Source organism: Sarcophilus harrisii, chromosome 2 (genome assembly GCF_902635505.1).
Source record: "Sarcophilus harrisii chromosome 2, mSarHar1.11, whole genome shotgun sequence".
Classification (NCBI taxonomy): domain Eukaryota; kingdom Metazoa; phylum Chordata; class Mammalia; order Dasyuromorphia; family Dasyuridae; genus Sarcophilus; species Sarcophilus harrisii.
Window position 1 is genome coordinate 18,563,875 of NC_045427.1, and position 16,431 is coordinate 18,580,305.

General features: G+C 50.9%; 2 protein-coding genes across 2 annotated transcripts; one reads left to right on the forward strand and one right to left on the reverse strand.

Annotated features, from left to right (window-relative positions):
- The first annotated feature begins 635 nt into the window (after nucleotides 1-635).
- On the forward strand, nucleotides 636-1,781 carry LOC100935099 (N-acetyltransferase 8). Its single transcript, XM_003759065.4, has one exon. The coding sequence runs from the start codon at nucleotides 1,006-1,008 to the stop codon at nucleotides 1,675-1,677; it is 672 nt and encodes a 223-aa protein (XP_003759113.1). The 5' UTR covers nucleotides 636-1,005; the 3' UTR covers nucleotides 1,678-1,781.
- A 1,533-nt stretch (nucleotides 1,782-3,314) lies between these two features.
- LOC100935357 (C-type lectin domain family 4 member F-like) lies at nucleotides 3,315-15,883 on the reverse strand. Its single transcript, XM_012540857.3, has 6 exons — nucleotides 15,742-15,883; nucleotides 10,590-10,685; nucleotides 7,450-8,616; nucleotides 7,064-7,215; nucleotides 5,978-6,096; nucleotides 3,315-5,331 (listed from the first exon to the last, which is right to left on the reverse strand). Exons 1-6 carry the CDS (start codon nucleotides 15,833-15,835, stop codon nucleotides 5,178-5,180), a joined length of 1,782 nt encoding a protein of 593 aa, XP_012396311.1. The 5' UTR covers nucleotides 15,836-15,883; the 3' UTR covers nucleotides 3,315-5,177.
- Nucleotides 15,884-16,431: the final 548 nt, after the last annotated feature.

Genomic DNA, 16,431 nt, shown 5'->3' on the forward strand with positions numbered 1-16,431 from the left:
GCGGGCTCATCTCCGCCGGCCCACCTCCGCGCAGGCTCATAGTCTCTGCCAGGCTCACCTCCCGTTCTTGGGCTCATCGTCTCTGCTGCGGGCTCACCTCCGCTGCGGGCTCACCTCCGGCCGCGGGCTCACCTCCGCTGCGGGCTCACCTCCGACCGCGGGCTCATCTCCGCCGCGGGCGCACCTCCGGCCGGGCTCATAGTCTCTGCCCGGGCTCACCTCCGCTGCGGGCTCATCGTCTCTGCTGCGGGCTCACCTCCCTTCGGGCTCATCGTCTCCGCCCGGGCTCACCTCCCGCCTGAGCGCACCTCCCTGCAGGCTCCTCGTCTCCGCTCGGGCTCACCTCCGCACCGGCGCACCTCCGGCCGCAGGCTCACCTCCGCCCCGCGGCTCATCTCCCTCTCACGGGCTCACCTCCGCTCCACTCATAGTCTCTGCCGGGCTCATCGTCTCCCGCTGGGCTCACCTCCCCCCGAGGCGCACCTCGCCGCTGAGCTCATAGTCTCCTGCCCGGGCTCACCTCCGCCAGGCTCACCCTCCGCCCGGCTCCCTCCGGCTGCGAGGCGCACCTCCACGGCAGCGCCACTCTCCGCTCGGAGTCATAGTCTCCGGCCCGGCCCCTCCGCCCAGCGCGCACCTCCGGCCGGGCTCATAGTCTCCGCCCGGGCTCACCTCCGCTCCAGCTCATCGTCTCCGCCCGGGCTCACCTCCGCCCGGGCTCACCTCCACCGCGGGCGCACCTCCGCCGCGGGCTCATAGTCTCCGCCGCGGGCTCATAGTCTCCGCCCGGGCTCACCTCCACCGCGGGCGCACCTCCGCCGCGGGCTCATAGTCTCCGCTGCGGGCTCACCTCCGCCCGGGCTCATAGTCTCCGCTGCGGGCTCACCTCCGCCCGGGCGCACCTCCGCCGCGGGCGCACCTCCGGCCGGGCTCATAGTCTCCGCCGCGGGCTCCTAGTCTCCGCCCGGGCGCACCTCCGCCGCGGGGTCCCCAGGCCGCCCGCCCATGGCCCCCTACCACATCCGGACCTACGGGGACCAGGACTGGGAGGCCGTGAGGCAGCTGTTCTCCGAGGGGTTGCTCGGGAACCTGCCTTCCGACTTCCGCGCGATGCTGAAGAAGCCCCGGACGCTGCTGGCGCTGCTGGGGGCGCCGCTGGCCCTGCTCTGGGGCTCGGGCTCCCCGGTCGCGGCCCTTGTGGCCTTCTCGGGCGTCCTGGCGGGCCAGTGGCTGACGCTGCGGCACTTCATAAGGCAGTACGTCAGCGAGAGCCTGCGCAGCGACCTGCTGGACATCCAGAAGGCCTACCTGCGGGGCCCGGGCTGCGGCTTCTGGGTGGCCGAGGCCGAGCGCCGCGTGGTGGGCACCGTGGGCGTGCGCCTGGCCAGGCAGCCGGTGGGCGGCGGGGAGTATCTGGAACTGTTCCGCCTGTCGGTGAGGAGCGATCTCCGAGGCCGAGGGATGGCCAGGACCCTGGTCCAGACCGTGCTGCAGTTCGCCCGCGACCAGGGCTTCGACGGCGTGGTCCTGGAGACCAGCAGCGCCAACCACCCGGCCCACCGGCTTTACGAAAGCGCCGGCTTCTGCAAGTCCCACGAGTCCGAGTATTTCTTGGCCTGGTGGCTCGGCGTCTTCTCCACTTGCCATTTCCAGTATGATTTTTCCTCCCGGTCCTAACCTTCCCCCGCCCCGCCCCCTCCGCGTCTCTCGGCCCTTGGTGGGTTTGCTGGCAGGGTCACGACAGCACCTTGTCCCTATTAAAGGTTGCTGACTTTCTCTCACCCCGACTGGTTATTTCCTTGTGCAAAAAGCCTTTACCAAAAATCGCTTTGGATTGAGGGAGAATCGCAGAGAAAGGGAGTTCTGGAGTAAAAAGGCGCGAGGGGAGTATCTTGTTTCTTACATATTCCCCTGGAGAATATAAGGATTTCCCTGGCCCAGGTGGTGCTTACATCCATACCCATTACTTGTTTTCCTCCTCACCCCTTTAAGTGGTTTCTGTCCCCAGCAAAACATTGGGTGCATTTGGCACATAGGCCTGTATCACCGATTCCCCAGAGTGCTCTGGAAAGGTTCACACGCTGTTCTTTTGTGGCTCTCCCTCCAGTGCCTTGTATATTAGAACTTCAACCAAAACTAATTTTTTTAAAGCTTTTTCTTTTCAAAATATAGGCAGGGATATTTTTCCACATTGACCCTTGCACAGCTTGTGCTTCAGGTTTCCTCCTCCTTTCCCCCCTTTCCCTAGATGGCAAGCAGTCCAATATATGTTAGCCATGCTAAAATATATGTTAAATCCAATATGTGTAAATATATTTACACAATTCTCTTGTTGGGTCACAAGAAAAATCAGATCAAAAAGGAAAGTAAATGAACAAGAAAACAAAAGGCAAGCAAACAACAACAAAAAGTGAGAATGTTATAGTGTGATCCACATTCAGTTCCCACAGTCCTTTCTCTGGGTGTAGACGGCTCTCTTTGTCATAAGAGCATTGGAAATGGTGTCGATCATCTCATGGTTGGAAAGAGTGACATCCATGAGAATGGATCATTGTATAATCTTGTTGTTGCCATGTACAATGATCTGGTTCTGCTTATTTACTGAGCACCAGTTCCTGTCAGTCTCTCCAGGCCTTTCTGAAATCCTCCTGCTGGTCGTGTCTTACAGAACAATAGTATTCCATAACACTCACATACCATGACTTATCCAGCCATTCCCCAACTGATGGGCACCCACTCAGCTTCCAGTTCCTCACCACTACAAAAAGGGCTGCTGCAAATGGTTTTTCACATGGGGGACCCTTTCCCTCCTTTAAAATCTCTGAGATACAGGCCCAATGGAGACCCTACTAGATCAAAGGGTGTGCCCAGTTTGACAGCCCTTTGGGCAGAGTTCCACATTGCTCTCCAGAATGGATGGATTAGTTTACAGTTCCACCAACAATGCATCAGTGTCCCAGTTTTCCCGCATCCCCTCCAACATTGAGCATTATCTTTTCTTTTTATCTTAGCCAGCATTTTTCTAAATGACCTCTTAAGTACAGAAGTCCATTCAGGACCTTCCTTAAATAATCTCCCAAACAACAGTTACTGTTGTTTGGGTGACTGTGTCTCTCTACTTCACCTATGTATAGCAGCCCCTTGGAGGGCCAAATCCTAATTCTGATATTCAGAGAAATTTTAATCTGGGACAGCAACCCTTTGCCCAGTGGAAATCATATGATGAATATGTGACTTAGTGTGGAAACCCAAGTTTGCCTGGGGTTTTTTCAGCATTTCAGGATCTTTATAACCCAGTGCCTTTTTACCTTTCTACACTTGTACTTTATTCTTCTCCACACATTTATGACCCAACTGCATTGGATTCCTTGTGAGTTCTATCCCACTCTGTACCTTGTGCTGGCTATTTAGTCCACAGCCAGCTAGGATTTATTATGTTCTAAACACAAAGAAAGGCAAAAACTACCCTCCAAGAACTCACACACTAATAGGGGAGGGAGTACACAGACAACAACGTACAAACAAGCCATATGAACATGTATACATACACATATGTTTGCTATATTCATGTGCTCACATACCCACTTGTGTGCTTGGGTAAAACTGAAGGCGATCTCCGAGGGAAGGTCATAATATTGAGGGAAACAGTTTCTTGCAAAGATAGGATTCGAGCTGAGATTTAGCCGAGATGGGGAGGGAGAGCACTGTAGACCTGGGGAACCCCTGGGGAAATGCTCAGGGCAGGGATGGAGTGTCTTATGGGAAGGTCAGCAAGAAGACTGTATCTCTGTCACCAAGTAGTCAGTAGATGGATGTGTAAGGAGATTAAGAGAGGAGGAAAGGGCCAAGCTGTGAAAGGCCTTAAAAGCCAGAGAGAGAGTTTTATGTTGGATCTTGGAGCCAACAGGGAGATCCTGGTACTTAATAAGTATCCAGTGATTGACTGATTTAAAAGAAAGACTATGGCATTTAGAATGTGTTGATAGTCTGCACTATTGTAGTAATAGTGTGAGAGGAGAGACAGGGAGCTATACAAGCAATGTGAAGGTAGATTGGACACAGGAGTGAGGTAAAAGTGATGAGGATGATCCCTAGCCTGGGTGACTGAGGACATATGGGTGACCTCAACAGTAATAAGGAAGTTAGGTGGAGGGCATGTTTTGGGACTAATTTTGGACAAATAAGTTATCTGCAGGACATTCAGCTTGATGTCCTGACCCAGCAGTTGGAGATGTGAAATGGGAGGTCAGCAGAGAGAGTAGGATGGTTAAATAGATCTGAGGTTCATCTGCATAAAGGTGACCCCTAAATACGTGGGAGTTGATGAGATCACCAAGCAAAATTGCACAGAAGGGGAAAAAAAGAGGGATCAAGGGCCTTGGGGTCTCCCCATGATCTGTGGACATGAGCTGGGTAAAAATTCAGCAAAGAAGCCTGAGGAGAGTTGGGACAGGGAAGGGACAGGAGAGAATATCGAGGGATTGATTGTGTCTCTTTCTGCTTGTATGGGCATTCCTAGTAACCGACACAGTGCCTGCTTATGGCAAGTGCTTAATAAATCTGGCTGACTTGATTAAGAGCATGGTGGTGGGGAACATTAGGGTTGAGATGGATTTTGGAAATTATTGAGTCCAACCCTTTCATTCAATGATTTATTGCAGGTCGCTGAGCCCTATGTAACTAAGCGGTGACAGGGGTCAGGTCTTTGGTGACGAGTCCAGGACTCTCTCCAGTGCGTAAGTGGAGAGTGGGTCCTAGTGTCTCATTAACTTGGTGGTCTTCAGTTCCCATGCTGGACAGTCAGTCAGCAGAGAAGTCACACAGAGCTAAGAGCTAAGATCCGGGAGTAAGTTTAAAAAGATGCGTAAAAAGCCAGTATTGGGACTTGGAAAAGGGAGAGAGCTTTATGAGGTTTGAATCTGTGTGACATAAATGGGTAGGATTTGATTTAACTAAGATCGTGGACACAGAGTTGGAGAGAAGTCAAGCCTCATTCCCTCATTTTACAGAAGGAGAAACTGAGGCACAGAAAAGTGAAATGTGTCAAAGAGGATTTTAGCAAATGTCTGAGGCAAGATTCAAATTCAGGTCCTAATGACTCCAGGGTCAACATCCCTATAATTTAGACGGCTCTTGGGTTTTTGAAGTCAAAACTCTATGATTCCTCCTCTGTTCCTCTAGTTGGGGAAGAGATTAGTTAGGTCCTTCTTGCAGATCCAGGGGAAGGGTTTCTCACATACTATGTCATTCCACTTCTCCGTGGAGTGGACACAGTCTTCTTGTACCCCATTACCATAGTTCCAGTTGTCTGGTTGATTGTTGTTCCAAAACCTGAAAAGACGAAGTAGAAGAATTAGGGTTACTTGTAACCAAATTGAAAGGAAAGTGATTCGTTTGCTTCTTCTCCCCCCGTTCTTCCCTCTTCCCTGCTCTTTCCCCCATCCTCCCCATCCTCTCCTTCCCTCCCTTTATTCTTCTCCTCTCCTCTCCTATCATCTTGGATTCAGCCTCAAGGGACCAGTTGGGCCTTAGGGAGCCATGTCCTTAAAGAAGGGCTTAACTGTGGGGCTGACCAGAAAAATCAGGGAGCAGGCCCTGAGTCTGAAAGATTAGGGGTGGGGCTCCCCTGGTGACCCCCCTCATATCACTCCTCCCTCTCCCCTTATTTTATAGATGAACAAGCACATTCAGAGACATAAATTGATTCCTTGAGAGTCACGGCCCCGAAACAACTTGACCCCAGATATCCCGAGCTCCTGCCCAGAACATATTGTCCCGCAGGGTCTCTGGGAAGGTCGGATGCTCAGATGGAGTCAGACCAAGCAGGAAGGTTCCTAGACTTCCCCAGAAATTAAGTTTTGCCCTAAGCTCCTTCCCTGTTCAGAGATACATCCACCCACGTGTCATGGATTCCCTCGTGCATTATCTGGCCTTGATCTGCCTGGAACAAGCACGCGGCACTCTCTGTGGAGCTCACCTTTTGCTCTTGACACTGTTAAAAGGAGTGCCATCGACCCAGCGCCAGTTGCCTTCCGTTCCTTTGTCCGTCAGGCCTATCCAGTGATAAACTTTGTTCGTTGCCTTTCCCAGAAACTCCTAGGGAGAGGAATTCAGGTTTAGGGCTGTGATGGCTAACCCCCTACCCGACAGGACTATTCACTGTTTACTTTGAATACACAGCTGCCCACCCACAGATAATCTTTCTACATATTGATTTCCCCCCATAAAACATAAAATCCACCTCAATTCTAATCTTCTATAACATCATGCTCTTAACTAGATTTGTTAGTTGATTTATTAATTATATAAAAATTTTATTTATAAAATATAAATTTATTTGTATTCAGTATATAATGTGATCTCTAGGACTTAACAAATGTTTGTTGCAGGAATAAAATATATTTATGCATATGTGTGTATGTAGATGTATATATGTGTGGAGGGGGTGGGAGGGAAGGTTTGAATCTGTGAGACTATAAATGTGTGTATGTGTGTGTGTGTGAGTGTGTGTGTATGAGTGTGAGTGTGTTGAGTATGTGTGTGTGTGTGAGTATGAGTGTGAGTGTGTGAGTGAGTGTGTGTGTGAGTGAGAGTGTGTGAGGGTGTGTATGAGTGTGTATATGTGTAAGTGTGTGAGTGTGTGTATATGTGTGTGTGTGAGTGAGTGTATGTGTGTGTGAGTGTGTGTGTGTGTGTGAGATTTCCCACTCCCTGACCCTCACACCTGAGGGAACACTGTCTGGGATGTCCCTTTGCAATGCCCCAGACCTCAGGGATGGAGGGCCCATTCCCTTTACCCACTGGGACCCTCAGCTCCTGCTCTCACCAGTCTGGCCTGAGCCAGAGCCCAGGGGCCCTCTTTAAAGAGTCCGGCCTTTTCCCTTTCAGGGAGGCGCAAGCCCTCTCTGAGAGCCTGGCGGTCCCAGTGCCTGCCGTCCTGTCTCCCTCCTGTCCCCTCAGGACTAAGGCTTCTCCAGGACTCAGGGAATGTCAGAGACGGAAGGGCCCCAAGGGGAGCCTTGCTCGGGGCCGGGTAGTGGAGACTCCTCTCGGGGGCACAGACCTGCTCTTCTTCGGAGGTCACGGAGGCCAAGTGGGAGTTTTGGGCCACGCAGAACTCCTCGGCTTTGCTCCACGTCTTTTTGGCGCTTGAGAAGTAATAGGCTTTCCCCTGGTGGAAGCGCCAGCCTTGGATGACGAGCTGCAGAAGGTTGACTACATAAAACAGGAGGGAACAGAGCAAGTGGCTGAGGGTGAGCTCTTCCTGGGTCCTGCCTCCTCCTGCAGCTCCAGCATCTGGTCCTCTCCATCCTTCTCAGCCCAAGCCCTCCCTTCCATCCCGTGGGTGAGGGTGGCAAAGGACGTTGTCTGGAGACCCCTCCCCCTCTCTTCCCCCTGACTGCTCTGAGCCCCTCTGGACCCCCGTGCCCCCCCCTCCCCGTTGCCCACCTTGCACCGTTTGCTGCTGCCGGGTCACGGCCTCCAGCTGGCTCTTTAACGTCTGGATTTCGGGAACAGCGGCCAACCTCTCCCTCACCGTCCGTATCTCCCCTTTGGCCCCGTCCAGGTCACTCCTCAGCGCCGGGATCTGGCTCACTGTCCCTAACACCGCCTTCAAGCCCTGGATCTCCCGAGAGGCTCGGGCCAGCCCTTCGGCCAACGTCTGGGCCTGGGAGGCCAAGGCGCCGTGCTCCTTGAGCCCGTCCCTCAGCGTCTGCAGCTCGGTCTCAGCCCTTGCCAGCTGACTCCGCAGCAGCCGGACCTCCGCGCTCCCAGAGCCCAGCTGTGCTTGGAGCATCTGGATCTGCGCGCTGGCGTTCCGCAGGCCCCCGGCCGCGGCCTCTGCTTGGCGGGCGGTCCCTCCCAGCCCCTTTCTGAGCAGCTCGAGCTCAGCCTTGGTCTTTCCCAGCTGCCCCCTCAGCCCCTGGACCTCGGCCTTGGTGCTCTCCAAGCCGCTCCCCAACAGCTGTGCCTGGGCCTGAAAAGCCGCAGCCTTGGGCAGACCTTTCTTCAGGTTCTGCAGCTCGGCCTCGGTTCTCTCCAGCCTGGCCTGCAGCCTTTGGAGCTGGGAGCTCAGGGGGCCGCTGTCCCCCAGCTTAGCCGTGAGCCTCTGGATGTCGGTGTCAGCCAGTTCCAGGCCCCTCTGGAGCTCCCGGGCCAGGGAACGGAGAGCGCTGACGTTCCCCAGCTCGCTCTGGAGAGCCTTTATCTCCCTGCCCGCCTGCTCTAGGTCCCGCCTGAGCTCCTGGGCCTGGGCTGCTAAGGAATCCACACTCTTCAGGCTCCCTTTCATCCCCTGGATCTCGGCACTGGCGTTTCCCAGGCCGCCGGCCAGCCTCCGGGTCTGCGACTCCAGGGAGCTCACCTTGGTCAGCTCTCGGCTCAGCGTCTGGATCTGGGCGCTGGTGCGGTCACCGGCCAGCTGGGCCTGCGCACGGGCCTCTCTCAGGCCTTCCTTTAGCAGCTGGATCTCGGCACTGGCGTTGCCCAGACTGCCTCGGGGCCCCGGGCTGGGGGAACTCGAGGCACTTGCGTTTTCCGGGTAATTTCTCAACATCTGGGGGTCGGAATTCTGGGCGCTGATATTCTTAGAACTGGCCTTGACTATTTGGACATCTGGAGAGGACAAGATTACAAAATTAGTGCCCTCTCTTCCTCCTTCCTTTTCTTCCTTCCTTCCTTCCTTCCTTCCTCCTCCTCCTCCTCCTCCTTCTTCTTCTCTCTCTCTCTCTCTCTCTCTCTCTCTTTCTCTCTCTCTCTCCCCCTCTTTCTCCCTCCCTCCCTTCTCTCTCTCTCTTTCTCTCTCTCTCTCTCTCTCTCTTGCTCTTTGTCTCTCTCACTGTCTCTGTCTCTCTCTGTTTCTGTCCATCTCTTGTCTCCCTGTCTGTTTCTGTCTCTCTGTCTCTTATCTCTCTGTCTCAGTCTTTTAATGGTTCTCTGTCTCTCTCTCTGTCTCTCTCTGTCTCCACCTCTGTCTTTCTGTTTTGTTCTCTGTCTCTCTCAGTCTCTGTCTTTCTCTGTTTTTGTTTGTCTCTGTCTCTGTCTCTTTCTTTCTCTGCCTCTGTCTCTTTTTCTGTCTCTGCCTCTCCCTGTCTCTCTCTATCCTCTGTTTCTGTCTCTCTGTGTCTCTGTTTTCCTGTCTCTGTCTCTGTCTCTGTTTCTGTCCATCTCTGTCTCCTTCTGTCTCCATCTCTCTCTGTCTCTCTTTTGTCCGATGCACTTGGTTCTGGCTACAGAGACACCGCTGCCACCTGGTGGCAGTACGCACAACTTCAGGATGACACAAGTTGGAATCGGCTTCCCAGAGCCTAAGGTCCCATGGGTACAGAGTAGGTGCCCGGGCAGGGTGGGGGAATCCCCCTCGGGTCAGGTCCAGCTTCTGGGGTCTGCTCAGCGCTTGGCCCTCCCCCAGGCCATCCGGCTGACGTCATGGTTCCCTCTCCCCCCCCCCCCCACTTACACTCTGCTAGTGAAGGAAAGGAAAGTGTTTCCCTTGGTCCTTTGCCTGGTCCCTTCCAGCTCTGGTGTTAGGGTCGGGGTCAATATTGGTGAAGGCAGAAGCTACAATGGACAATCTTGGGAGGCTCGTAGGGTCACAGACAGAAGGTTGGAAGAGATCTTAGAAGCCTCTGAATCCAACCTCCTCATTTTACAGGGGAGGAAACTGAGGCACAGAGGCACAGAAAATGCCATGGGAATGGAGGGGCCGACCATTGCCGGCCATAACTGCCTCCTTTCTCACCTCAGTGATGCAGCCATTCATCTCATTCAGAGCGAGGCTCCTTAAACCTTCCCCACCCGTCACCCCTTTTTGCCTGAGAGACTTTTACACGTCTCTGGGCTTACAGATGTATAAAACAGGTGCACAAACCAAACATTTACTGGGAACAAATCACAGTTTTACTGCCCCACTGTAGCACGCTACTCCATTTGGGATGTGAGTCAGGGAATGGCTGTTGCTATGGGTCCCCTATGACCTGGGACTCTTCGAGGACTACTCTCCCTGAAAATCTGAAACACCGGATTCTTCAGTTATCATTCTGATGGTTCTAAGAGTTGTAGGCAGGGGGAAGCAGCTGTTCCAGCCCTGGCAAGGGTTAGACAGGAACGGGACAGAGAGATGTCTTCTAAAAAAGGAGCTGATGTTTACATCACACTTTTCATACATTATTTCATCTGAGCTTCACAATAATTCTGTGAAATGGGTATAATTATCATCTCCGCTTCCCATACAAAGCAACTGAGGGACAGAAAAGCTGGAGCCTTGACGAGGGCCATTTTTAGGGGCAGGGTTTGAAATGAACCGTTTTAGAACCTGTGTCCACCTAGAGCTACAAATGCAAGTATTGTGTGCCCGGGCCCTCCAGGTCTCAGGGGAAATGGGAAAAGTACTTGCCTTGAGACTTTGGGTGTGGTACCTTGGGGGGGGGGGGGCACAGGCCCTTCAGAGCCGGCTCGCGGCCCAGGGCGAGAGCTGCTGCACAAGCGAAGCTGGACAAGGCCACCCTCAGGAAGGAGGTGGGAGGTTTACAGGACAGAGGGAAAAGGAGGGTCGGCAGGGCCCAAGGCCGAAGCTCTGAGACACTTACACACGACAGCAGCCACCAGAGCCAGGATCAGACAGATGAAGATCACCAAAACGACCTTTAGTGTCCTGAGCGCTGAGGGCTCCTTGGAGAGCAGACCTGGGGAAAGAGAGCACGCGGTCTCATAATTGCGTCAGGAAGCCCTCAGTTTCCCTCGGTGTAGGATGGAGATAAGAGCATCCCTGCTCACTTCTCCACTGGGGGAAGCAAATCATTCTCTGAAAAATAGTCCTGGCCTTGGATACTTCCGGTAGCTCTGCAAGGAGACATCGCAGGTTGTCACTGATTTTATACATGAGGGAACGGAGACTCAGAGAGTCTCGATGGATAATTTGTCCGATCCCACAGCAAGTTTGTGTTGGAGGCAGAGAGTGAATGGAGGTGTCCTTGGCTCCCTGGCTAATGCATCAGTTACTGTGCCGTGCTGCCTCTCACTTATATAATTGAGAAAAACTAACCATCTGATTGGTTCCAACAGAGTTGGAAAGGTCAATCAACATTTATTGAGCACCTACTGTGTGCCTGAAAATGTGTTAAATACTGGGATTATAAAAGAAGATAAAACCAGTTCTTGCTTCTCAAGTTCAGAGTCTGGTGGGAAAGACAGCCTCTAGGCAGCTGTGAACAGGATGAAGTGAAGATAATCCAGGAAAGACTGTGAGATTAATGGGATTGGGAAAGGTTTCTTGTAGAAAGTGGGGACTTTAGTGAGAAGCCAGGAGGCAGAAATGAGCAGGCGAGCATCCCAGGCCTGGGACAGCCAGAGAGAATGCTGAGAGATGGAGCTTCTGTCTGAGGAATATTAGCCAGGGGGTTGGAGTGACGGGTCTAGACTGTGGAGAGGGGAGTAAGGGCTAAGACCACTGTAAAGGGTTGGGGTGAGGGTTATGAAAGGCTTTGAATGCCAACCAGAGGATTTTGAATTTGGTTCTGGAGATGAGAAGGAGCCCCCGGGATTTGTGGAGTAGGGAGATGATACGGCTGGACCTGAGCTTTAGGAAAATCCATTAGTAGGGGCCGCTAGGTGGGCAGTGGATAGAGCACTAGCCCTGAAGTCAGGAGGACCTGAGTTCAAATCTGATCTCAGACACTTAACACTTCCTGGCTGTGTCACAAGTCACTTAACCCCAATTGCCTCAGCAAAAACAAACAAACAAACAAAAAAGAAAATACATTAGCAGCTGAAAGGCAGACATTACTATTGAAGTAATCCAGACATGAGGTGATGAAGGTCTACACTGGGGTGGGGTCAGTGTCAGAGCTGAGAAGGAAGTGTATCTGAGAGCTGCTGCAAGGGTAGAGTCAACAAGATCTGCAAATAGTGGAAGCAGAGAGTAGAAGGTAGATATTATCTCCATTTTACCCCTGAGGAGCCCAGGGAAGAGCTCCTGATAGCATTTCAGGGGTCCTCAAACTTTTTAAATAGGGGGCCAGTTCGCTGTCCCTAAGACTGTTGGAGGGCTGGACTATAGTAAAAACAAAAACTTTGTTTTGTGGGCCTTTAAATAAAGAAAATTAATCGCCCTGGGTGAGGGGGGATAATCGTCCTCAGTTGCTGCATCTGGCCCGCGGCCATAGTTTGAGGATCCCTGATTCTAGATTGTGAGCCCCGGGAATGGGAGGGTGGTGATGCCCTTGACAATAATGGGGGAGTCTGGGAGGAAGGATAATGATTCCCTTTTGGTGATGCTGAATTCAGGATGTCTCCAGCAGCCAGAGCTGTGAGACTGGAGATCAGGAGCGAGGTGAGGGCTGGCTGAGCAGATTGGAGAACCTTTGGCATAAAGATGATCATTGAATCCACGGGAGCTGCTGGGATGACTGAGTGGGTAGCATCGAGGGAGAAGAGAACACCCCGGAACAGAATCCTGTGGGACCCTCAGTTAGTGAACATGAACTGGGTGAAAACCCAGCTAAGGAGCTGGAGAAGGAGTGGGCAGGGAGGGAGGAGGAGAACCAGGGGAGAGGACTTTCAGGTACCCTGAAGAGCGTATATTTTTGGGTGATGGCAAGATTAAGAATATGACAATAATAATAATTATTATTATCATTTAAATATCCTTTTAAGGTTTGTAAAAACACTTTGCATGATATTTCATCTTATTTTGTTCTCATAAAAACTCTGGGAAACAGGTGCTGCTGTTCCCCAGCTTTGCACTTAAGAGAGTTGAATGATCCAGGACCACACAGCTTCCTGAGACTACATTTGCACCCAGGCCTTCTTGACTCCAAGCCTTTGCAGTCTACATGCTGGGCTATCCAGATGCCCCTGACCTTCTCTGGAAGTAGCTGAGGTGTAGGGTAAGGGGCCAGGCCATGGGAAATGAGTAAACTGGGCAATGGGGAGATTAGGGGGTTTGAGGGAATATCATTATATATGTTTAAGACCCCTGGTATGAGGATAGGGGTTGGGGAGGAGAAAGGGACCTCGGAGATCCTTAGTCTGGGGTTTTTAACCTGGGATCCATGAACTTCAATAGGAACATAATGTTTCTTTATTTTCATCAAACCCAAACTCAATTTTAGCATTTCTTTCAATTATGAATGTCGAGAAAAAAAGCCTTCCTCCGAGGAGGTCATAGGCTTTATCCACTTGCCGAAGGGGTATCTGAAGCAAAGTAAGCTGAGAGCCCCTGATTTAGAGCCTTCCTTTTATAGAAAAGGGAACTGAGGTTCAAGAGGAAGGGACTTGTCCGCATACAGGTAGGAAGAGAGACAAAGCTGAGATCTGAATCCAAGTCCTTTGATTCAGTATCAAGATCATCGCTTTTTCTACTTTGGAACATCCTGACCTGGTGAAGGGGGAGCCCACATCTGGAAGAGTTTGCCTCCAAGGAGGAAGGAGGAAAGGTCTTTGGCAGGTAGCACAGGAGTAAAGAAGCAGAGGCCGGATGGGGAGAAGACAAGGAATAGAAGGCAAAGCTGCAGAGTCCCCACTTCCCACCCCCCTTTGCTTAAGAGCAGAGGAGGATGGGAAAGAAGGTGGGATGGAGGGGCTCTGGGAGCCTAAAAGAGGAAGAGGCTTTCTCCGAGGTCAGTGACCTTACAGAAAGGCAGCCAGTGAACAAGCAAATATGAAGTGCCTATCAATCGATAAGCGTTTATTCAGCATTTCCTCTGCCCTGGGCACTGGGGGAAGCAGTGGGAGCACAAAAAAGGCAAAAACAATACCTGACTTTGGGGAGATCGCAGAAAAATAGGGCAAGGGAGGGAAAGCCAGGGAAAGGATTGGGGAGGAGTGTGCGTGTGTGTGTGTGTGTGTGTGTTGTGTGTGTGTGTGTCCTCCTGAACACGCATTTGGAGGCAGCCCACTCTGTGTAAAGAGCCTTGTCCCTGGAGCGAGGGAAATCTAAACTTGAGCACCAGCACTTCCCCTTGGGGAGACTCAACAAATTGCTTCACTTCTGTCAGTCTTTTCCTTGCTGGATTTAGACTAAATTGGGTCCTTAACAATCTCTGTGTATGTCTTGGACCCCTTTGGCAGGAGTCTGGCGAAGCCCCTGGATGGTCCCCTTCTCAGAAGAATGTAAATGCAGAAAATAAAATACTGCAGTTAGCTTTTCCCTATCACCACTTTCCTATCACAGTTTCAAGATAAATAGAGATATCTATCTATCTATCTATCTATCTATCAGTATATCCATCCTTCTTTCTTTCTATCTATCTATCTGTATATCTATCCTTATTTCTGTCTATCTAGCTATCTATCTACCTACCTATCTATAAGAGATTAAATGGGAATCTTTGGGGAGTTTTGCAGAACTTGCAGATGTCACACAAAATCTAGCAGACAACACAGAAAGAGTTTAAAGACTTAAATACACACACATATATCTATAGAATTGTATAATATCAACATATTTACCTTTTGGTTCCATAATAATTCAGACTTTTTCTATGATACAAAAATTTTACGTGGATTTTCCAGGGTGTGGGGTGCTGCACCCCAACCCCTGGGACATGGAAGGGATAACTGTATGTTGCAATGCAGTTATTTAAGGAGTAGAAAACCAGTTCTCAGACCGCTGGTCACTACATGGATCTCAACTTCCTTTTGTTTCCTAAGTGTCCAATGCCACAAAACAGACTCCCCAGCAATGCAAAATGCACGGGCAGGAAAGACTGAAAAGTTTTCTGAAGGCCTGAGTGTGGATCGTGTGTGATGCGACTGACTCCTGACTTAGACCAAGAAGGGAAATGAGGCTGGGGGTGTATTTAGGGGAGGGGCTGTAAAAAAGACCAGGGCCAATATCCAAAAAAGAACCAGAGATCTTGAGAAATCACTGGGTCCAGTCCCTTATCCTCAGGAGAATTATTCTCTGAACCATGAGTTTTTTATAGTTTTTATATAGATCTATCAATTTGTTTGTTTCTTGAGATAGGCAGGTAGGTGGTCTGGTGGAGACAAGAAGACCCGAGTTCAAATGTGTTCAAGGACACTTACAAACTATGTGTGGGTAAGTCACTTAATCTCTTCCTCTGTCTCAGTTTCCCCAATTCTAAAATGGGGATAATGAGTGCTAGATTTGTCCTCCTGTACTTCCCAGAGCTGTTGTGAAAAGCAAATGAGACAGTATTTGTAAAGCATTTAACATGGGGGTTGGCACATAGTAGGTCCTTAATAAATGCTTTTTTTCCTCCCCTTTATAATCTCACATATTTTATTTTATGAGTTAATTTTTTTTCTGAAAAAAGGTTCCTTAGGCTTCTGAAAAAGGGTCACACCAGACTGTCCACAAGATCCAGGACCCACAAAAGGGCTAAGAACCCTTGTTCTAAACTCTCTGGGAGAATTGTTATTTAAGATGTTGTATAAAATATGTTCTATATGGTATCATAAAAAGTCAGGGCTGGGTTTGCCATTGCTGGGCTCAGTAATAATTTAGAGGAGTGTAGAATTAGAGCCGAAAGAGACATCGGGAGCCGATGCTCTTTTTTTACACCCAAGGGAATTGAGTCTCAGAGAAATAAAAAGACTTGCTGCGTGCTAGCAAGTGTTGATGATGGCATCTGAACTCCAAGGCTGGCATCCTAGGTACTAGAAACCTCTGGGTACAAAAATAAATTAAAAATCCATCCTCCAGACTCTTGCTTCCGTATCCCAGCTACCTTCTCTTGGTGAGACGGGAGGGGATGGGGGTCCACAGTGGCTCACCTGAAGGCGTCAGCTTGACGTGCTGGTGAGCTGCATTGAAGTGAGCCCCTGAGCTGGTGGGCTCTCTCTCCTCCTTCAAGGGCTGATCCCCCATTTCCGGCCTATCATCCAAGTCCAATCCTTTGAGAGATTTTTGTCCAGAGAGAACAAGGGGAAATAAAACTAGTGTAATTCTGGTGCCTTTATAGGAGGATGACCTGGCTCTGTCCCAATTTACCCCTAAGCCCTCAGTTCTTTGACTCAGCAGAACTGTGGCCAGAAGCCACTGGATTAGGTTCACGTTCTAACTTGGGGGCTCTCAAGAAAATTCTTCACCAGCCTCTATACCAGAGAGGAACCTGTTCTTTGCCTCAAAACTTTGCTTAAATTCCATCCAGATGTCCATCCCTTAATCCTGGCCAGAGACTGACAGCCCAAGTAGAGCTTCTCTCTGACCCTGATCTCAGTCCCCCTTGGGCAAGTGCCCTGAGAGCCTGAAGCTGAAGCAGAGGAACCTGAAGGGCTTTGGGGGAACCTTTGGACCTGAACAAGAACCCCTGAACTTGTAGTTTTTGCTTGAGGACTGCCATTGAGGGAGGAGCCCCATCGGGGTGACAAGGGTGAAGCATTTTGGGAAAGTGCCAGACTTCCAACCTCATTGTCATCCTGGAATCGTCATTCCCATCCATCCATCTTTCCATGGTATTGTCA

Excerpts from the sequence above, each read along its gene's own strand:
- LOC100935099 (XM_003759065.4), top strand. The coding sequence starts at position 1,006 with ATGGCCCCCTACCACATCCGGACCTACGGGGACCAGGACTGGGAGGCC.
- LOC100935357 (XM_012540857.3), bottom strand. The coding sequence starts at position 15,835 with ATGGGGGATCAGCCCTTGAAGGAGGAGAGAGAGCCCACCAGCTCAGGG. Across the intron at positions 7,216-7,449 it reads GCAGCAGCAAACGGTGCAAG|TCAACCTTCTGCAGCTCGTC; the intron begins GTGGGCAACGGG and ends TGTTTTATGTAG. Across the intron at positions 6,097-7,063 it reads TGACCTCCGAAGAAGAGCAG|GAGTTTCTGGGAAAGGCAAC; the intron begins GTCTGTGCCCCC and ends TCCTCTCCCTAG.